The 22200-nt window shown below is 48.4% G+C and overlaps 1 protein-coding gene across 8 annotated transcripts; it reads left to right on the forward strand.

The window, feature by feature from the left end:
- The first annotated feature begins 1039 nt into the window (after positions 1 to 1039).
- On the forward strand, positions 1040 to 22078 carry exoc1 (exocyst complex component 1). Of its 8 annotated transcripts, none has more exons than XM_088633657.1 (21): positions 1040 to 1208; positions 1884 to 2142; positions 3296 to 3423; positions 4187 to 4346; positions 5123 to 5140; positions 6069 to 6256; positions 7051 to 7278; positions 8386 to 8518; positions 9027 to 9136; positions 9705 to 9773; positions 12117 to 12266; positions 12429 to 12534; positions 14123 to 14167; positions 15055 to 15218; positions 15998 to 16105; positions 16665 to 16747; positions 17559 to 17787; positions 18848 to 19031; positions 19343 to 19542; positions 19983 to 20177; positions 20842 to 22078. In XM_088633657.1, the coding sequence occupies exons 2-21, from the start codon at positions 2019 to 2021 to the stop codon at positions 20992 to 20994; spliced, it is 2775 nt and encodes a 924-aa protein (XP_088489783.1). In that variant the 5' UTR covers positions 1040 to 1208; positions 1884 to 2018; the 3' UTR covers positions 20995 to 22078. The 8 variants fall into 8 exon arrangements, with proteins under 8 accessions (XP_088489783.1, XP_088489791.1, XP_088489808.1 ...); XM_088633665.1 differs by having other exon boundaries at positions 2011 to 2142; XM_088633682.1 differs by lacking the exon at positions 14123 to 14167.
- The last annotated feature ends 122 nt before the right edge of the window (positions 22079 to 22200 follow it).

The following is a 22200-nucleotide window of genomic DNA, read 5'->3' on the forward strand; positions in this document are numbered from 1 at the left end:
CATTATGTGCAGCTTCCGTGTCCCTGTTCTTATAACCAGGTTGGCTAGAGCCCTTGACTGAAATGAAAGTTCCCAGGAGGAGCATCGGGGTGGAATCTCATTGTGTTTGTGAGGAAAGAGCAAGAATGCAAAACCGAACCACAAAATGTGACACCAGACATCCTGGATCTATTCTCTGCAAATTGGACCAGCCAAATGCACTTTCTATTTTAAGTTCTGATGCTGCCAAAAATCCAAAAGCGGTGATATTCTGTTAACGCTGGAAACTTTTCTTTGACACAATGAGTCTTGCAGTTCTCTTGGGATCCTCCTGAAGTCCAGATGTCCTCCCATGAGCCCTGCTGCAGGCAGGCAGGCTGGGTCTTCAGGGCGTGAAGCAGAAACATCCTGGAAGCAGCCTGGATCTGTCCCAGGGCTCCCGGATGGGATGTTAGGATCAATAAACTACTTGCAACCAAATGAACAAGTTGCACGAAACGGCCTCCTCTTCTTGGTAACCTTTCCTTTAACTGGAGCCCATGCTAATCTGGAGGAATGTTCTCTTGGTATCTGAGACTAAATGCACATTTTATTTAGAAGCACCTTTAACAGGCTTTAACAGAAGCCAAGCACCCAAAATCTGTAACAAAGAAAATATATTACTGGTACGTTCAATGAGGGGATCTCTTAATACGAATCAGGGTTGGATTTAAAATGTTTTAGAAAACGTCTTTTCTTTTCTACTACACAACACAATACCCACTTTATCGTTAGTGAACCGAACTCGAACCCGAACAAGACAGACGCAGTGCCCAAAGTTGGAGCCCTGGATTGAATTTCTCGACTACACAGCGATATTTATATACTTTATATTTATATACTATATACTTCCTTTTTTAATGCATTATATTCATTTTTCTGAGCTTTTATTGACTTTCAAAGTGGATTTAACAATGCATTAGACGTGATGTCAAAGTTCCCCCCGGCCAGCCGAGCGCCCTGACTCTAATGACGTCCCTATCCTTCCTCTAGCCGCTGTTCCTGAGTGTGACGTCCTGCCTTTTATCCGGAAACAGGAAACTCAGCTGGGCTGGGGCAGCTTGCTAGCTAGCTCTGCGTTTGGAAACAGCTCATGACAGGAAAGCGGCTCGTATTGTTGTGTTTGTATGGATAAACAAAGCGACTAGGGGCAAGATATTGTCATTCCCGATACACATTGTTTTATTAAGGTAAATGTGCTTTCCTTGTTAACTAAACGTAATAGTTTGGGGGGCATTTTGATTGGAAAAGGGCGAGCCCGAATCCCTTGTTCGTTTACGTTTTGCCACTTAATCCGTATTTACTAAATGTGCTCTGTTTGGGGCTCTTCCATTTCAGCGGTGTAAATATAAAAGAAGGATGTCTTGCATGGATAAGTCCTACAGTAGTCAGAGCCCCAGATGCATGGCGCCCTTTGTTGTTAAAATTAGGGAGTAGCGCGATTTGGTTGCGGGATTTAATTCTCTGTTGCGCATTACTGTTCGTGACGCCTGACTCAGAAGTAGTTTAGATGCAGTAAATATATCGGTGCGGGTGTCTAGAGAAGGAAGTGGGTTCTGCTGCGCCGTGGGTTGCTGGGGAGTGATCCACGGCGCTGCAGAATTCGCACTCTTGGTTGAAGTGTGGGCTGTTGAAATCCCGAGGGCTTCCCTCAGTGCAGTCTGCCAGGTGTCACGGGTGACAGCCTGCCCAGCCAGCTGTCCTTAACTCTCCCTCCATCCAGGCCTAGGCAGGCTTCTCAGTCCCAGGAATATAATAATAATAATAAAAATAAAATACAGCGTTCAGGGACCCCCTGGTTGACTTGCACGGTTTTATTGTAACAGCAGTGTAATTCAGTGTTCTTAATGCCTGGTGTTTTTAAGAACCCGCAAAAGTGCTGAATAAACAACACAAACAAACGTGCAGCGTACGAACGGGTGCTCTGGCACGGAGCCCTGCCCCTCTCCCTGCCCTCGCGTGCCCGGCAGTAAGTACGGCGTGTGCCTGCAGCAGGAGGGATGACGGCCATCAAGCACGCCCTGCAGAGGGACATCTTCACGCCCAGCGACGAGCGGCTCCTCAGCATCGTCAACGTGTGCAAGGCCGGGAAGAAGAAGAAGAACTGCTTCCTGTGCGCCACAGGTGCGTCCGGCGGGCCGGGCTGCGTGCCTGGAAACGCGCGGGCGTGGGTGCGAGACCCCCGGTCTCCAGCACGAATCGTGCGCTGTAGGGTGGCGTCTGGGCGGCACGGTGGCGTAGTGGTCAGTATTACAGCCTCGCAGCGCTGGGGCCCTGGGTCCGATTCCAGACCCGGGGTGCTGTCTGCGTGCCCTTTGTGTGCTCTGGTGAGGCCCGGGGTGAGTCCTGCCTGGCCCCTGTTGCTCGCTGGGATAGGCTCCGGCTCCCTCCACGACCCTGCTCTGGAGAAAACGGTGGAAAACGGCTGGATGGCTGGATTATGGGGTCTCGCCATTTATTGAGATTTCATTTATCCGTGGGGGGGTTGGAGCGCTGCTGCTGATGTGGAAAGATCCGGTCATTATCACACCAGACTCCTGTTGGCTTCTGGAGTCCCGCGCCAGGAAACCGATTCCCGGGAAAGTGGTGTTCTGAAACGTGACCTCAGTGAAATCTTGCGTTCCAAGAAGAGCCCCAGCGCCGCGTTGGCGGGAGATGACCGTCCCTCTGCCACGGGCGCCCGACTGGGAGTTGTTCGTTCGCTCGTGACGGGGTGGGTGTCTGCGGCGCCAGCGGGACCAGAGCAGCGCCGAGCTCCCCTGGTCCGGCGTTCTGGGGAGGGCTCGTGCTGTCACACCCCAGAGTCCCCTGCAGCCCCGTCGCCCGCGGCCCCTCGCAGTGAAGCAGGGCGCCCAGGGCCTGCGTGCCAAACGTTCTCCAAGCTGGATGTAAACTGCCAGGTTTCCGGAGCCGTTTGACGCGCTGCGCCGCCGAGAGTAGGCCCGTTTCTGAGCGCGTGTCTCTGTGTAGGCGTTCTGATGCTGTGTAGCGTCGAGTCTTCATCTGCGCTGACGGTCCCTGTTTTTCCGAAAGCAGGTGGCTAAGGCTCAGTGGTGCTGCCGCTGCGCCCGGCGCGTGGGGACTGTTGCACAGCGGGTCGTGTGAGTGTGGCAAAGGGAAGCCGTTGACCCCCTGAAGAGTCAAGTTGTGTCACCTGCAAACTTGTGCGGTGCACAGAGTAACGCAGCTGAGTGTGAGAAAAGCCCCCTCACACGTCGGGCGTGCGCTACCCAGCAGCCTGCCCTGTAAGACCGCCGTCCCCCCTCTCCCCTTCCAGTGACCACCGAGCGCCCCGTGCATGTGCAGGTGGTGAAGGTGAAGAAGTCGGACAAGGGCGACTTCAAGAGACAGACCGCCTGGGAGCTCAGCAACCTGGCCATCGTAGACGCGAAAGATGCCAACAAGGTCTGTAAGAAAACAGCGGGGCGTTTTGTGTTTTCTTAGGCCTCCTTGATCATGTCATGCGTTTGCTTTAATACAGAAAATTGTTTCAGTTGTGGTTTAATTGAAATGAGGAGCTTTGCAAAGCACGTACTGTAGCGCTTGAGGCAAATAATCAAGACGGCCTCGTCAGTAACAGGTCACAGATTTCGAATGTCACTGTAGTCTTTCCTTTCATCCTGCTACATCTTCGCTTTTGTAACTGCAGTTCCTTAAAATTGCGATCTCTTTCTCCCAGCATGTGTACCCTTCCTTATGTGATTGGGTTTGCAAATGCACCAACCATTCAGTTCTTCATTTCTGAATGTTTCCCTTTGAACAGGATGATTTGTACATTTACTTGATCTCTTGAGTTAGACATGCATGTGAATGAAGTGATCATCTTGGATCGAACACATGCTGTTTTTTTTCTTGTTCAACCTGTGCTGTTTGTAATTTTTGCTCGACTGGTGCAAAGTCCAGTAGAATAATTCCATTCATTTTTCATGCTTTATGCAATTTACCGAAGATGAGCTTTTCTGAGATGAACAATCCAGTTTAATGCAGTTGCCCAGAACATGTAAAAGCATTTATGATGAGTCATGATAAATGAACTCTTGACATGCCCCTTCCTGACTCCAGAGCTTGGCTTGGCCTTGTTCCTCGTGCTGTGCTCCTGCGCTTGAGTATCTTGGGCTGAGGGCAGTGGGATTTGTCTGCTAGTCTGGAGCTCTCTTCTCTCGAACAGGAAAACCCCGAATTCGACCTGCACTTTGAGAAGGCGTACAAGTGGGTGGCCAGCAGCACGGCGGAGAAGAACTCGTTCATCTCCTGCATCTGGAAGTTAAACCAGAGGTACCTGAGGAAGAAAATCGATTTTGTTAACGTCAGCTCCCAGCTGCTGGAAGGTATGCAAATGTTCTGTCGTGTAAAAAACATTACTAACCTTCTCTGTTGTATTTTCTTACCGTCTGTCCTAATACAGCTTTAAAAACCTTGGATTGTGTTGTGTCATCCCGCTTCTTGTTATTAAAAACCTATTTTAGGTTTAGGAAGTAGTTGCAAACTGAGATAACTCGTTGTTGCCAATAAGTCAGTGGTATTACTTACAGAAAAGGTCCTTGTTTGAGAGTGAAAAATCTGAGGGCTCAAATGTTTTAATCTGCCTTGTTGTAAATTTATTGTTCAGTTTTGCCCCTAGAACAGAACATCATAACTAGATCTTTTTATTTGATTTGTGGAGCAAATTATCAAGTTGTAGTTTGTGTTTTTTTATGCAATGACAGATCACAGACACAGCTGAAAGGCCTTTGTGTGTGCAGTGAGACTGATTTTGGAGGTGAAACTCTTTGCAAACCTTGTTTTGTCTCTTCCAGTGAGTTGAAGTCACCTTTGTTTTCCACCTTAACAGTTTTAACTGGGAACCCCAGGCTTTTCTTAGTTTGTTGCAAGTCGTAATTGCAGAGACTCGATGTTCCTGTAGTCCTCTGGCGTGGGCTCAGACGTCTTGTCGACATCGCGAGAGCTGCCTTTTTATTTTTGGTCCCTTGGGTGTGTGCGCTTTGGGTGAATGTGACAAGGAAGTGGTTTGCGAGGCAGAAGATTAGCACATAGTTCACTTTGCTGCTCTCTGGCTTTAATAAACTTGTTCTTTACTCTTCCCTTTTCACCCCTCACTGGCCAGAGCTTCCTAAAGCTGAAGGTTGGTAACACTTACTGTACCTCTCTCCCATCTTTGTGTGTTGTTCACCTTCCACGGGCATCCGTCTGCATTGCCTTTGTTGCCTCTGTGAACTGTTCTCGTAACAGTTATTCGTCCTCCTGGAGGCCGTGGCGTCACTTGTGTCCGGTGGTGTTTTCGTCACGCGTTTCCCCCACAAGAACAGCGAAAGTGCCCTGTCGTGTCGGCAGGAGAGCCGCCGTCGGAGAAGCTTGCTTGTTTATAGTCATGTTGCCATTGTTTTGTTCTGGAGCGACCGTGTAATCGAGCCAGGAAGTCTTACTGTGCAGGCTGCAGCTGTGCTCATGGGCAGCTCGTCTCCCGGGAGGCCCTGCTGGATATTCCCTCTCGTGGGCCTGGGTGCAGCTGGGAATCGACCCTAAACTGGTTGAAGTGAACTTCCAAAAAAACTTTGACTGGGACCAAACCTTATCTTATATAGTGCCTCTAAAAACATCTTCTCAAAGCACTTTATAGGTTAAAGGAACAAAAAAACAGCTAAAAATTGCTCAAAACTTCCTCTGACCTCTAAGCTGCTAGTTGAGTGGTGAAAATAAGCAAGGCTGCCTCGAGACGCTTCTCCCTTATGAAAGTTTTGTATTTTTGTTTTGCGATACCTTGCTTTTTCGTGCTGCACTGGTGAAGTTGGCATTCATAGTTGCGCCGGCCCTGAGGTCAAAGCACAGCTGCACTTTTCCTTCTTTCCGCAGTTCTGTTTGTTAAAAAACCACGCGTTGCGCCTTGAGTTTTTTTTAGTTCCTCACCCACCCTGTAGTGCAAACCCGACGCGTCCGGGCAGGACAGCAGCAGGATCTGGGAACGTGTTCAGTGCATGATATCTGTAGCTGCTCAGCCGCCCGGCCCGGAGGAGATCGGTCTGAGCGCGATCTGTCCTCTGTGTTTTGTGAAGAGTCTGTCCCCAGCGGGGAGAACCAGAGTGTTGCCGGGGGCGATGAGGATGCTCTGGACGACTATCAAGAGCTGAGCACCCGGGAGGAGCAGGATATCGAAATAATGATGGAGGGCTGCGAGTACGCCATCTCCAACGCCGAGGCCTTCGCCGAGAAACTGTCCAGAGAGCTGCAGGTGCTCGACGGGGTGAGTGGTCCGCCCGTCTGCCCTTGGCATGCAGGTTCAGGAGCATCTGAGGGGACAGCTGTAACTGAAGCCAGCAGGTAAGGCTGATGCTGGCTCCCAGGCTCCACCAGAGCAATTTGGTTTGTCAAGCCCAGATGGTGTCTGGGGATGAGATGAGTCCATAGTGCTGTTAAAATAACAAGGGTTTATTTGTTACACACATTAGAAATATGAGGGTTCTCCACCATCATCTGTCCTCCCACCCTCCCTCACAGAGGTGTTATGTGGCTGGAGGAGACTCTCTCATAGGCCCCTGTGTGCACAGCAATGCACTGCTGTGCGCACACTGGTCAGGCAGTCTGGCCTAGAGCGTCTTTAAGGGAAGTACCGCAGGCTGCCCTGCTGCCGCATCAAACAGAATATTCTGACAAAGCACCTGTCTCTCTAAATCTGGGATTCCTCAGTCCAGTTCCAGAGGGCAGCCTTCGGCACTGCAGGTTTTATGGGTTTCTTCAGATAACCAGCACCAGCAGAGCTGGACAATCTGTAAACTTGCAGGAGCTGAAGGGGAGGAGTAGAAGCCAGTGAATGACCTGAGTTACAAGTCTTGAATTAGAATTGCAACGCAGTCTTTAAGTTGTTCTGCAAACAAGGAATGGGATGTTGCTCTGCCCTTTCAGTCACCTCGGCAAGTGAGGTTGACGTGTTTTCCGCGGTTGGCAGGCGAAGTCCTCCCCTGCTCTCCTCGCTCGAGGAGCACTTTCTCATGGCGTACAGCCCCCCCGTTTCAGTCTGCCCTGCCTTCTGCACCACAGGCGAACATTCAGTCCATCATGGCTTCGGAGAAGCAGGTCAACACCCTGATGCAGCTGCTGGACGAGGCCCTGAGGGAGGTGGACACCATCGAGGGCAAGCTCAGCAGCTACGAGGAGATGCTGCAGAGCGTGAAGGAGCAGATGGACCAGATCTCGCAGAGCAACCACCTCATACAGCTCAGCAACACCAACAATGTGCAGCTCCTGGAGGAGATTGAGTTCCTGGTGGTGAGCGAGTTTGTGACGGGGAAGCCGGTACAAACCAAAATGCCGGAGGTGGATCAAACCCCACTGGGGTGCAGAAAGTTTCTTTTCTTAGCGAGTTTAGGAATCCTTCGCAGAGCTGCGCGCATTAATGTTAATAACATCTTTTATTTATAAAGCGCCTGTCATAGCCCGAAGACGATGTACGCAGTTTTAAGAATAATACAAAAAAGTATTAAATATAAAAAGTTAAAGAGAGAAAAAAATAAACAAGAGTATACAGGTTCACACGGATAGAATTGAGGGCAGACAGACACAGGACCTAGGAAAAAAAGTGAGTCTGAAATTTAGATTTGAGCAGAGTCAAAGAACCTGTCTCTTGAGGAGTCCATAGCCAAGGAGCAGTGGCAGAACAGCACAGTCACCGGCAGTCTGAGACTTGAGTCCCAGGTGCAGTGTCTCCACTGCTGGAGCCCGCAGGAGGAGTGTAAACATGGAGGAGACGCGTGATGGAACCAGATTGTTTAGAGCCTTAGAGTTCGTTAACAAGATCTTGTACTGAATACGTGACTTTATAGGCAACCAATCTAGAGACCTAAGTGCTGGAGCGATGTGCGGCCAGATTCTGGTGCGAGCTAGTAGTCTAGCTGCAGAGTTTTCACACGAGCCTCGAAAGACGGGAGAGGATCGGGTCTGACTCCGAGATTCAGGCCACGAGTGGTGCCAGAGCGGCAAAACCGTCCACCATTCGTCACCATGAACTATAACAGTTTAGAATTTAAACGGCACCTGTTTGGGGGGAAAACGCGTGCAAAACTAGATCGAGCAGGAGTTTGTTATGGCAAAGAAGACCTGACCACTGCTTCAGCCAAATGTTGCTTTGTTTTCTGCTATGCTTTTTGCGTGAAGAAGGTGTTTGCGTAACAGGCCTTGATTCACGAAATCTGAATGGCAAAAAGGAGCCGGTTCCCCGGGTCTGGAACAGCCGTCGAGGTGTTTATCGATTTTCTTCCATTATTCTTGTGAAAAATGGGAGGAAGCAGTCGTCGGGCTGGTTTCAGTTTCCTCCTGAGACAAATCCAGGTGCGTCATACCCCTCACCCGCCCACTGAAGCCCTCGCTGTCTTGCAGAACTACATGGACCTGTCGAAGGGGCACATCAAGGCGCTGCAGGAGGGGGACCTGTCTGCCTCCAAGGGCATCGAGGCCTGCACCAACGCCGCAGAGGCACTCCTGCAGTGCCTGAGCGTCGCGCTCAGACCAGGTCAGGCCCGCCACAGATCCACCCTGAGGAACGCGTAGGACCTTTAAACCTTTAAACGCCTTTACGAGGGCCTGTCCTGTTTTGTTTTCTGTCGTCTGTTCATTAATAAAGGAAGATAGGGTTCACAGTGGAGGATGAACAAATAAGAAATATGGCAGAATGTATTTAAGCATGGTATTCCGGTATCCGATATCCCGGGTGACAGAGGTTCTGCGTTCTGTCGCTGTCCATGAGGACGTGTCCGAACGAGAGGAGGCACGTGCTGGTTAGTAGCTAATGGAGCTGATGATCTTGTCCGCCCATTTATTTGCCCCTGTTGGCTTCAGCAGCTCGGCTGCCCGGCCTGCTCCACACCCCCACAAGCAGTGGGCCGCCGGCGTGAGGCAGGGGGAGCAGGGCGTCTTGCTCTCCGTTCCAAGGGCTTTCCCGTAGTTTCCTCTTCAGACACGCGTCGGCCCGTCTGTGCCGGGGGAGCCCGCTGAGCTCTGTGCTCTCTTGTCGCTGGCAGGACACGACAGACTTCACGCCGTGAAGCAGCAGCAGCACCTGTTTAGTGAATTGAGGGATCAGTTTGCAAGGAGACTCACCAACCACCTCAACAACGTGTTCGTTCACCAGGTAATATTTGCTGTTCCTGGTAAAAATGTTCATCTTTCTGTTCCTCCTGTTGTTTTCAGCCGTGAAGCTCAAGGACTCTGGGGTAGTTTCTTTCAGAAGGAGTAGCGCCGAGCAGTGGAAAATATAAAGACAGAGTTGGCTGATTAGTGTGAGGCCTTGCTTTAAGGCTGAGGTAGAAGGGTTGAATGGAGGTTTACTTTGCTTGCAAAACTCAGTAATAAACGTGTTTTTGTTTTAAATCATATAATTTGCAAAGAACCAGTGCATAGGACAGGGGCTGGTCTTCTTTGCTGATAACTCTGTAGTGTAAGGATTCCTCTAGCTGCTGTAAACCAGGCTGGCTGGAGAGAAAGGAGCAGGGGCGTCAGGAAGGTTTATTCCTCTGGGGGGTGCATGCAGTCCATACACTGACGTCGTCTTAGCTTTCACGCTGAGGCGTGGATTCCTGATTCACAGCCACCATTTCTTCTGCAGTTCATTGATTTAATCTGAATCACGATGCGTCTCCTATTGCTTCAGCCTGTGTTCACCCTGTCTCTTGTTTCCTTCCTTGCCTTCTCTTAATCAGTTCAATCACTTCAGTCACTTCAGCCTGACCATTCCTCACTTCTATAGGGCCTCCTTTTTGTCACTGCCCGTGAGTATGACCACGCACCCCCACTAACCTGTGTGCACCTGGTACCTGACCTCTGATTCTCAGCAGTCATGGCCAGGAGTGGGCATGTCTTTTTCTCAGTTACAGCCTGCTGTGTTATATTCAAGGTGCAGAAACTTCCTGAGGTTGTGAAGGACTTGTTTTTTACTGTGGGAATGTCAGGTGTAAACTACCGTCAGTGACGAGCATGTGTGTTCTTGACGGTTGAGTTCATTTATTCAGAAGTGCATGCATTCATTCGCTTGAACAACCGCTGAACAGCTATGGTCAGAAGCACACGCTTGGGGTGTCACGGTGAAGGGGTGTCAAACTGAAGGGTGGCGATGCAGCAGGTGTCGTACCTGCTGTGCATTTCTGGGAAGTTGTGGCTCAAGTTGTATGTTCTTTAACATGTTACTGTTACCGGGTGATTCCTTTAGTATCTTTGTATAGGAGCGCACACACAAATGAGCATTTCATTGCCCTTGTGCATCTGACATATAAACTGCACTGAAGTTCCCAGGAGTTTTGTATTGTGAAAACTTGATTCATTATTGATCAAGATTATTTGATCAAATTGAAGAATCGTCTCTCTCCTGATGTCTTCGTTGCCGTCACGACGTGTCGATCTGTTTAGCGTTCTTTTCTGAAGTGCCCTGGTGAAGCGGTGCTGGCTTGTAGTGGTGTCTGCTGGCCGTCATGGGGCCACAGGTCCAGGTGTGAGATGTGTGCCGGATTGTTGGGCAATAAATGGGCAGGATCTCTCCTGCGTTATCTGTTTATTAAGGAAGTCAGTACCCAGGTTCCCCAGGTGATGGTGTGCAGAACGAGAGGAGGCACGTGCTGGTTAGTAGCTAATGGAGCTGATGATCTTGTCCGCCCATTTATTTCCCCCTGTTGGCTTCAGCAGCTCGGCAAAAGGGCAAAAGACTGTAGCGGCAGTGTTCAGGGTTCTCATTACTCGGGCAGGGTTCAGTTCAGGGTTTGAATTACTTGGGCCGGGTTCAGTTACTCAGGCAGGGTTCAGTTCAGGGTTCAGATGACTGGAACAGGATTCAGTTCAGGGATCGGATTACATAGGCAGGGTTGAGATTAGTCGGGCAGAGTTCAATTCAGGGTTCAAGAAATGTCGTTTTCTTCAGAACAAAAGCAGAAACAAACCAAAGCTGTTAGCACAGGGGTGCATGACTCCTCAGTGTGTGTAACTGCTGGTGTTTTCTGTAGGGAGGGGGGACTTTGAGATGCACTGGTCTTGCTGTTTTAAAGAATGTGTCCCCAGGAGGGCATGATTAACAAAACCAGCTGAATGAAAGGGTTATAAAAGTGATTCATGTTAAAAAATGCTCATTCAAGTCTGTGATAACCTTCCAAATGTTTACCATTTGCTAAAAATTAAATTAACTGTTTCTATTATGACGATGTTTGTGAGCGTCATTTTCTTTTAATGTCATTAGCGTTGTATTGCCATTTATTTTAAACATGCTAAACATACATTTATTTAAACTATTGTACTAATTTTTGCTTAGCATGAACTAACATAAGCAAGAACACTAGATTCTGGAAAGCTCTCCTGTTCTGTGCCCTCGGTGTCCAGGAGCACTGTCTGAGCAAGAAGGCTAGATTCTGGAGAGCTCTCCTGTTCTGTGTCCTAGTGTCCAGGAGCACTGTCTGAGCAAGAACGCTAGATTCTGGAGAGCTCTCCTGTTCTGTGTCCTAGTATCCAGGAGCACTGTCTGAGCAAGAACGCTAGATTCTGGAGAGCTCTCCTGTTCTGTGTCCTAGTATCCAGGAGCACTGTCTGAGCAAGAAGGCTAGATTCTGGAGAGCTCTCCTGTTCTGTGTCCTAGTGTCCAGGAGCACTGTCTGAGCAAGAAGGCTAGATTCTGGAGAGCTCTCCTGTTCTGTGCCCTGGGTGTCCAGGAGCACTGCCTGAGCAAGAACGCTAGATTCTGGAGAGCTCTCCTGTTCTGTGTCCTAGTGTCCAGGAGCACTGTCTGAGCAAGAAGGCTAGATTCTGGAGAGCTCTCCTGTTCTGTGTCCTAGTGTCCAGGAGCACTGCCTGAGCAGGAACGCTAGATTCTGGAGAGCTCTCCTGTTCTGTGCCCTGGGTGTCCAGGAGCACTGCCTGAGCAAGAAGGCTAGATTCTGGAGAGCTCTCCTGTTCTGTGTCCTAGTATCCAGGAGCACTGTCTGAGCAAGAAGGCTAGATTCTGGAGAGCTCTCCTGTTCTGTGCCCTGGGTGTCCAGGAGCACTGTCTGAGCAAGAAGGCTAGATTCTGGAGAGCTCTCCTGTTCTGTGCCCTGGGTGTCCAGGAGCACTGCCTGAATTGCCACCTTCCTTGACAGGGTCATGACCAGAGCTCCACCTTGGCCCAGCACTCGGCGGAGCTCACCCTGCCCAAGCACAGCCCACTGCACCGCGACCTGCTGCGCTACGCCAAGCTAATGGAGTGGCTGAAGATCACCCAGGACGAGAAACATGGGGGCTTGACGGCGGTAAGGACGAGCAGGCAGGGGGCGCTGTTGCGCTCTCGTTGTCAGCCTTTGCTCCCTCTCTTGAAATTGTTTCTGCTGATCAGGGCAGCAAGTAAAGTCAATGTGTGATCTTCTTCAGGCATGCGATTTGTGTATTAATACTTTTTCGTATTTTTTTAACAGAATTACGTTGATTACATTTCAAGATTGTATGAACGCGAAATTAAAGATTTCTTTGAAGTTGCCAAGATTAAAATGGCGAGCACAACCAAAGAGGGGAAGAAATTCGGTAAGATTCTCATCGACACCTTGTTCTTCAATTGCTGCTTTTGAACACCTGTCTAGCACTTAGACAGGGGAGCACTTTCTGTCCGTTAATAGAAGTGTAGTTTTGCCAAGTGAAATTTGTGGTTATGTATGAGGAAAATCTCTGTGTACAGCAGGATATTTTTAACCATTCCCTCAAGATAAAAGAGTACACATAAAAAAACAAGGAATTAGCATGCTTTTTGTTATAAAAGCAAGTAAGCATCCTTTATTATGTTGCGATGGACTTTGAAACCATGAGCACTAAAATTGATGCTTAAAGGATTCTCTTATAGTGTTTTTACAAGTGCCTGATCATGTTCTTGCTATTGTTGAGGATTGCCCAGAAAGTAATTAGAACAGTTATTTTCAATGTAGTAAAAACTTGTCGACCTTTGACATAGATTTTCTTTCCGATATGTAAGCAAAATAAGTTGTGGAATCGTTACTGCAGACATGCGAATCTGCTTGAAATGTACTCTTGCATCAAAAGGCTGATACTGAATGCTACCAGAACATCTCAAAGACCTTGTCAGGACGTTTGTGCACGGTCAAACCAGAGTCCCCGAACCCTTTCCAGGGCCTGTCAGCTGTCTCCTTGGGTTCTGGGTTCACTTTACTGGATGAGTGTAAAGTCATCACTGTTTCACAGTAGATTTAGGGAAAATATTGTTTGGTGTTCTTACACAATTAAGTATTAAGTACAGTAGTTGAAAAGTATATGTTTATGTTCTAAGTAATTGTTACATAATCCACCAAAATGACCTGAAAATTGCATTCAAAAAGGGGTGGTTTCTGTAAAAAAACATTTTCTGTTATCTTTTCATTTTCTGAATCATGCACTAAAGATCATCCACACGTGTTAATTGCGCTTTAAGACAGAATGCCCATTGTCTTCAAGCTCATTCTGTTTTTGTGATGCAGGCAACATTATTTAAGACAACAGCAGGAACGATAGAACATTATCAATTATTTCAGACGTTTTTATGAGTCTGCGGTCATGCCTTGTGAAAAAAACAATGTCCTGTATGTTGGTTCTCCAGCCCTGGTCCTGCAGAGCCCCAGTCTGCTAGTCTTACAGGTGTTACACATGTTCTAAACATTTCAACACCTGCTAACTGTTCATGAACCAAGTTTACTAACCTATTCAGTTTAGAGAATTTCAGTTTAGAAATTTTTCTTTTGATCCCAAATTACTTTACTTCATTTAACAAATCAACTATTTAACAGATCGTGATGGAGGAGTTTCCAGTATTTAACAACTGGTGGCTTGAAGCCGCCCTGCAAAACCTGTGGGATTGAGACTCTCCAGAACCAGCTTTGGAGACCCCTGGTCTGCATCAAGCTTGTGTGCTATCTTCCTTCTGAAAACAGAAGGGCAGCATTTTAAGTGTTCGTTTTAAATCGCCTTGGCTGTGAGCACAGTTTTTCAGTTCATCGCAGCTCTGGTGCATGCCTGTTTTTTTTTTCCTGAACTAACTTCTAACGGGCCTCGTGCTGCATGGTTTGTGTGACACACATGTGCTAACTTGTCTCTGTCTTTGATGCCTGCATTCTAATCTGCCGCCCAGCCACGCTGCCTCGAAAAGAGAGTGCTGTCAAACAGGAGACGGAGAGTAAGTATCCCAGCACCCCTTTGTCCCCTCTGTCCCGCTGTCTCCTGCCTGAAAAGAAAAAGTGTGATGTGCTGTGCAGGATAGTGTTCCCTGCAGGATACTCAGAAGATGAGTCCTGCAGAGAACGGCTGCAGACGTCCTGATTCCTAGTTTGGACCTTTCTGAAGTGCTGATCTTTTATTATGGTCTTTATGAAGCGCTTGAGAAGTTAACCCTACCCTTTTTTTTTCCTCTCATTACATTGGGGAAAAAAAGGACCGATGTCAACCGAAAAATACTGCTGTGTTTGTCGCTGTGCAAGTTTCAATACGTTTACAGCACATTTCCATCTGCTCCTGCACTAAGTAGCTCTGTCCTCCTTTTCATCTAAGAAGGCGAATTAGAAAAAATAATACGATAATATATGAAGCAATATCTTGCTTGTTGATTGTACGTTAGATTTTGTCTCACCTTAAGTAAATCTATTATTAAGCTGCAGGGATACCACAGCATACTGTACACCTGTTTATAGAAGAGAATTAAAAAATACCATATATCAGGGAATTTAAAAGTGGTTTTGATATTGTCTAATTGATAATCAGATGGGTCTTTTGATGAATTGAAGGCTAAAATGCTATTACACTGTGCATGTAATCAGTAACGCCTTCTTATAATTCGATACAAGCAATAGTCTGACGTTTATGAAATGAACCTGAAAAGCAGCTAACTCTGAAGTGAGAAGCTGTGAAAGAAACTAGACATAAACCTAGAAGTCGGAAATGTTTCCATGATGTTTCTCCTCCTTCCTTGCGCTTTGACCTCGCTGGTTGTGTGAGACTGCGCCGCACTGCAGTGACGCGGCGCAGCCACACGCTGATGGCGGCTCTCTCTCCTGGGGTCGGCCGCAGGCCTCCACGGCAGCGCGGGGAAGCTGACCGGCTCCACCTCGAGCCTCAACAAGCTGACCGTCCAGGGCTCCGGCAGCCGCAGGTCCCAGTCCTCCTCCCTGCTGGACATGGGCAACATGTCGGCCTCCGACCTTGACGTGGCAGACAGGACGAAGTTCGACAAGGTGCGCCCGGCCTCGCTCTCCCGGTCAACCCGTTTTATTCCTATATTGCGCCTTTCGATACAGAGCATCCTCAAGGCTTTTCACATCAATTGCACAATAAAAACCAGATATGATGGAGAATGTTAAAAGAAAGAAATGCCTTAAGATAGATGGATACTTTATTGATCCTGTGAGGGAAATTGCAGTGCAACAGCAGCCTAGCACAGTGTAACGAAATGATACAATAATACAACAATACAATACATACACTACAGTCAGTAAAAGTAAAAAATGGATTATACAGAGTTGCTCACAGTCCAGGATATACAAAAACAGACCCGAAAGTACAGTACACAAAAAGTTGTATTGCACATTATAATTATATTGCACAAATCCCCGGCATACAGTATATTGCACAAAAAACAATTGTAAACGGGAAAAAAAACAGATGTGAGCAGAGAGTTTTATGTTGAGTCCAAAAACAGGTAAATGTTGCCCGGTGCGTTGGCAATGTGATGATACCGGAGCCTCCAGTCCTCTCCACAGCGTGTGAGAGCGCCCCAGTGTTGCCAGTGACTCTGTCACATACTGCTTACGTCAAAAGCAGCAAAGCCAAGCCAAGTTTTCTTCTTAGTTTTAAGTTAGAGATGGTGGGGTGGGTGATTTGTGCCCGTCGGAGATGCACCCTGCACACGCCCTGCACGCCACTTAACTCTTGTGAGTAGAGCCGAAGAAATGCTTTGAACCGCAGCCTCCGCGGGTCCTCCGCAGTGTCACTGACTGCCGCCTTTTCTCCTCAGATCTTTGAGCAGGTCCTGAGTGAGCTGGAGCCTCTCTGCCTGGCCGAGCAGGACTTCATTATTAAATTCTTCAAACTGCACCAGCAGCCCGCCCTGGCAGGGTCAGCTGTAAGTGTGGCTCACTGAGCCTTGGGGAGGGAACGTGACTTCAAGGTGTCTGCTCAGGCTTGGCAGCTGCGTCAGCAGGCGTAGGCTGCAAAGGCACAAGTTAAAGGTTTGTTCCAGGCTGAGAAGAGAAAAAAGAAACACAATGTTTTGGCCTTCTTCAGGTGTGTCAAGCATGCACTTCTTTGCACACACACCTGAAGAAGGCTCCGTGTTTTTTCTTCTCTTTTCAGCCTGGAATAAACCTTTACCTGTTCCTTATTAACCTGAACACGACAGTGTCCTTGGTCTTATTCTAGATTTTTACAGTACACCTCCTAGGTTGTTTGTAATGCTTTTTCAATTCTAGTCTCCTTAATTAACCACTGCCTGGTCGTTTGCATGCTGAGGCCTTGAAATGTGAGGCACAGGCTGCAGGTGCAGAGGCATCGTTCTGTAGGGTGGGCGCTGGGCTCATCAGTCACGCCCTCTGTGCCGGGGTAGGGGTTCTGGAAACGGGAGCGAGCTCCGGGTCTCGTTGCGCGATGCTGAAGGAGGCCATGCGCCGTGTGCTTGTTTCCAGGGCGACGCCGTCGAGATGGACGGCTCCGCTCACTCCAGGTTTTCTTCCGCGGGGGGCGAGAGGCAGCAGCCGGCGGCGTCTGAGTGAGTTGCCCTTCTTGCCCCCGCAGCGTGGCGCGGCGGCCCCCGGCGGCACTGATCCCCCCGGGCGCTCGGGGAGGGGGGGGGGGCTCGTGGCTTCCGAAGTTTTAACGGCCCGGCAGTCGGTAATCCCGAGCTCGTAGGGGATGAACCAAGGGAATGGGAATCGATCTGGGATGCTGAGTAAGAGTTTGGGAAAAGTCTGTTTTATATTTTATTTCAATCACCCTGCAACCCACTGGAGCCCAGCAGTGTGAGCCTGGCCAGGACCTGGAGGGGAGACTCCTGGGAGAGCTGAGGCTGCTGCTGGAAGAGGTGTTAGAGGGGCCAGCAGGGGGTGCTCACCCTGCGGTCTGTGTGGGTCCTAATGCCCCAGTATAGTGATGGGGACACTGTACTGTAAAAAGGCGCACCATCCTTCGGATGAGACGTAAAACCGAGGTCCTGACTCTCTGTGGTCATTAAAAATCCCAGAGAGTTTCTCAAAAAGAGTAGGGGTGTTCCCCCGGTGTCCTGGTCACATCCCCCCCCCGGCCTCCTAATAATCCCCCTCTCTGAACTGGCTTCACCACTCTGCTCTCCTCCCCACTGAGAACTGGTGTGGGGGGAGTGTACTGGAGCATCATCCAGGTGGGGCTGCACATTGGGGGTGGTGGAGGGGATCCCCATTACCTGTAAAGAGCTTTAAATGGAGCGTCCAGATTATTATTCTGTTATTGGGTTTGAGACACCCGTGCGGTAGGAAACCAGCGCCCTGCAGCTGCTGGCTAGGGCAGGAAAGCGCCGGACTGAGGCCGCACTGTGTCCCTTCCAGGAAGGACTCGGTGCGATTCATGATGAACAGGATCTTCCTCTGCATCGAGGTGGAGCTGAACAACCTGATCGCTCTCGGGGACAAGATCGACAGCTTCAACTCCCTGTACATGCTGGTGAAGATGAGCCACCACGTGTGGACGGCGGAGAACGTGGACCCCGCCTCGTACCTGAGCACCACGCTCGGCAACGTCCTGGTGACCGTCAAGAGGAATTTCGACAAGTGCATTGTGAGGAGTGGCCCCCCGACTTTCTCCTCTTCATTTCGTCGTCTTTTATGAGATTCAGTTATATCTAATGACACTGAAAAATCATTAACAGAAAAGCTGAACCCGCCCGTGGAATGAAGGGTGGAGATAGTTCTATCTGATTTATTTACATCAGCAATTCAGCCCTTTAGTTTATCTTTAGATTTTTAAGTTTATGTAAGTGGAGATCACACTTCAGCTGCCTGGTTGCAGTTATTACAACTGGTTGACTGGATCTCTATTATAAAGTTATGAAATTCTATTGATTCTATTGATCTATTATGATATTCTATTATCACATAAGAGGCAGAAGTGTTGTAGCTCTCTAGACTCAAACTCGTTCCCTTTCTAATGTTTCTTATGTCTCAAAGTGTGACTGAAATTGTTTTCTGACAGCACAGAATTTTTTATAGCACTAAACAACTGCATTTTATCTGGCAGGCTGCTGTGTCTGTTAAATTAAAACTGTATGTAAGGAATAGCTAGTACCCCAAAAGCACTTTTACGAAAATGTTATTTTCATATTCTGGTTTAGCGGGATTTCTGTCATTTTCTGCTCTGGGAGAATGACATGCTGAAAATTGAAACGGTTAAAAATTCCTAAAACAGTCATTTGTTTGGTACATTCTCTTGAATTTATATTCATTGAACCTCTTGAATTTTTCCCACAGACCCTAGCCCTAAATTAGCGAATAGTTAATTCTAGTAGGCAGCTGCGTCAGCAGGCGTAGGCTGCAAAGCAACAAGTACAGGTTTATTCCTGCTGAAAAGAGAAGGAAGGAATCACGTTTCGGCTGTGGAGCCTTCTTAGGGTGTCCAAATTTTTAACGTTTACTGACGTACTGGAAATGGGCTGTAACTCATCACAGCATTGGTGCCTAATCTTCGCTTAACCTGCAGTAGTATGTCAATTCATAGGTGTGCAAAACATGAAATTAAGAGTACATTTAGTCCTGTTTTAGGTGTAGAGTTTAAGGTCTTTATCCACGATGCGGGTTCCTTTAAAAACATTGACGCTGAGCGGCTTGGCTTGTGCCCACAGTCGAATCAGATCCGGCAGATGGAGGAAGTCAAGATCTCAAAGAAGAGCAAAGTCGGTATCCTGCCCTTCGTCACCGGGTTCGAGGAGTTCGCGGAGCTGGCGGAAACCATCTTCCGGAACGCCGAGCGCAGGGGAGACCTGGATAAAGCGTACACCAAGCTCATCAGAGCGGTCTACACGAATGGTAAGGGTTAATGTCCGCTCGTGTTTTAGGAAGAATGAAGCTGTTCCCGGGCGAGATTGTCGTTCTTGTGGAAAGTGAAACGGTCCCGTAGCCACAGTTTTTTTGCATCGCATCTGCCAGCTGTGACAAGTTCAGAAATCTCATCGTGACAGCTTGTGTACAATTAACACTCCTTGCCTGCTGGTTACAGACCCTGTCAGGATCTCCTGTGCTTGCAGGAGTCATCACCTTGTGAAACGGTAGTGTTTGTTTCTATGCCTCATGAACGATGCTGTAGCGATGTGTTTTTTCCCCTCGTTGTGTTTCCAAAGTCGAGAAGGTGGCCAACGAGAGCCAGAAGACGCCCAGGGATGTCGTCATGATGGAGAATTTCCATCGGATCTTCTCCACGCTGTCGCGCCTCAAGATCTCCTGCCTGGAAGCAGAGAGGAAGGAAGCCAAACACAAGTATACGGATCACCTGCAGTCCTATGTCATTTACTCTCTGGGCCAGCCGCTGGAAAAACTGAACGTAGGTGTTGGTGAATGAATGACAGGAATCATGCGTTGAGCACTGTCACCTCTACATGCAGTACAGCAAGCCTGCAGTCACACACTGAGCACTGTCACCTCTACAGGCAGTACAGCAAGGTTGCAGTCACATACTGAGCACTGTCACCTCTGCATGCGGTACAGGTTTGGAAATTCTGATCCAGTGGGAAGAGCGTCACCTATTTGTCTGCCAACATCCATGCAGCACAAACCTAGTTTTCCTTAGAGGTCTCCCTTCCCGGGAGTGACCATGATCCACCTTGCTCAATTCCGAGATCTGACAAGAACTGCACAGTGTTAAGACTCGTAAAGTCACTAGAACCTTTCATTGTCCCACAATGCTTAGCCGTCCTCGAGCGAAGACGCGTAGCGGCTTTGTAGAGATGCCTTGCTCAGGTTGTGCTTGTGCTTCGTTTCCAGCACTTTTTTGAGGGGATCGAGGCTCGGGTGGCCCAGGGGATCAGGGAGGAGGAGGTGAGCTACCAGCTGGCCTTCAACAAGCAGGAGCTGCGCAAGGTCATCAAGGAGTACCCTGGGAAGGAGGTGAAGAAGGGGCTGGACAACCTCTACAAGAAGGTGGACAAGCACCTCTGTGAGGAGGAGAACCTGCTGCAGGTGATTCAGGAGCCCGGACTCCAGCGGTGAAGACCTCTTTAGGGTCTGTCTTGTGGTGTCCGTCCCCGAGGCGGGAGCGCTCTGCATGTTGCGGGGGGTGGGTACGCTTTATCCGTCTGCCACCGAAGTGTAGAGCTCATCGTGCACCCACAGACCACTCGCATCGGTGCAGGCGGAGCTGAGAAGTGAGAAACGGGCCCGCACTTTAGGATTAAGGGGGCAGTTTCAGGGTGGCCAGATTGAGCACAGAATGGAATTACTCGGTGGTGCTCAAGACACCAGAGTTACCGCCCTGCCTTTACAGATGCAGCCCTGGGATCTTTAGCTACCACAACAGGGTCAGGACTTCGGTTCAATGCCTTATTAATTGGCACAAACCTCTAGAGTCGTTTACAGTAATGGATATTATTTACAGACGCCTCTCTCTGTGTGCCGCTGCTGTCACTGATGCGATGTTGTGATTGCTTGCTGGGTGGGGACAGCGGCAGCAGCAGTGCTGGGATAGCCCACTATCTGCACTGACCACAAAGCGGGGTCTCTGCGCTCGCTCGCCAGCCGCTGGCTGTGTCACGGTCACGGGCGGCCCTCCCGCCTGTCACACTGGCTCTCCCCTGTCGCCGGCTGATTGTAACGTGGCTCCTTGTCTCTCTCTCTCTCCCCCGAGGTCGTGTGGCACTCCATGCAGGACGAGTTCATCCGCCAGTACAAGCACTTTGTCGGTCTGATCGGCCGCTGCTACCCTGGCGCGGGGATCACAATGGACTTCACCATCCAGGACATCCTGGAGTACTTCTCCAGCATCGCGCAGTCTCACTGAGCCCGGCCCGGCCGGCGTCAGACACTCCTTCAGCGACGCGGAGGCTGTATCCTTGTACTCCGCAGCTGAGGGAGGCGCAGGAGAAAAACCCGTGCCTGGAGAACAGAAACCGGAGACAGGCACTTAATATAGAAGCAGCGATTGCCACGTGATCTTGGTTTCCTTTAGGTTATTTTGCATTTCAACGCTGGTTATGACTTTAAGGATGTTTTTTGTGTGTGTGCGTGCTCCTCCTGAGAAGTAAGTAACGCGTTTGGAGTGGGGTGAAGTAAAATGCTCCCGCTGTTAAGATTGACAAATGGGACCCTACCGACAGCCTGCCAAGTTAAGCATGATTGTGGGTTCGTCTGAAGCATTACATTTGCCCCAGATGTTGAGTTTGAATTTGTTACGAACACTATCAATACACTATTAATGTATCTTTCTGTTAACCACTAATCTTTACAGACTGAGGAATGAAAAATCATTCAGGTCTCTCTGAAAGCATTAAGAAACACATTGATAGATGATAGATGTCAATGTTTTACTACAGTAAAAATGAGATTCCTGAAAGGTTACAAACTCAAATCTTCTATATTAAGCAGAATTAGCGAGTAGTTAAACTGTGGATACAGAATCATTTGGACAGAGTAGCACCTAAATTTTGTTTAAGAGATTACTGATCCATTTTTGGTTTTATTGTGCTCAAGAAGATACACTTTGTATCTATGCCTGGGCTGTTGAACCTGTAGAATTTTTTTTTTAAATATGTTCCCACCATATGTAGTAATATATTTTTAAATGACAAGAAAATTGTCACCCAATCATGTTTTCTAAGAACCTTCACTATCTTTGGAGGGTATTCTCTAACATGGACATTAATCAAGGAAAATAATACTCAGATATTACACCCTGACCACAGATCTTGGGTCTCTGGTGCTCATAATCACTGTGAGGGTGAGACAAGCACTCTGAACCTACTGTTTCTCTAATATTTAATTTTTTTAATTTGGTGCATCTATTTCATAACACACTACCACAGCAATTTGCAGCAGAGCTCTTTTGTATGTGAAAGTAACACATATTGAATAAATCGTGTCTACTGCTTGGTGTTTTGTGGTTTTCTTTCATACTTAATTATGGTTTATGTACCATATTTGCGTCAGCCAGTTACATAATACTAAAGTCTCGTTTAATCATGTTTCTTACTAAATGCAATTTTCCTGA

Source organism: Lepisosteus platostomus, chromosome 1 (genome assembly GCF_059453375.1).
Source record: "Lepisosteus platostomus isolate fLepPlt1 chromosome 1, fLepPlt1.hap1, whole genome shotgun sequence".
Taxonomy (NCBI): Eukaryota; Metazoa; Chordata; class Actinopteri; order Semionotiformes; family Lepisosteidae; genus Lepisosteus; species Lepisosteus platostomus.

What these genes read in the sequence shown, in the direction of transcription:
- exoc1 (XM_088633657.1), top strand. Translation starts at nt 2,019, where the DNA reads ATGACGGCCATCAAGCACGCCCTGCAGAGGGACATCTTCACGCCCAGC. An exon ending in ACGCGAAAGATGCCAACAAG is followed by an intron (nt 3,424 to 4,186) that starts GTCTGTAAGAAA and finishes TCTCTCGAACAG; the next exon opens with GAAAACCCCGAATTCGACCT. An exon ending in CCTCCTTTTTGTCACTGCCC is followed by an intron (nt 9,774 to 12,116) that starts GTGAGTATGACC and finishes CTTCCTTGACAG; the next exon opens with GGTCATGACCAGAGCTCCAC.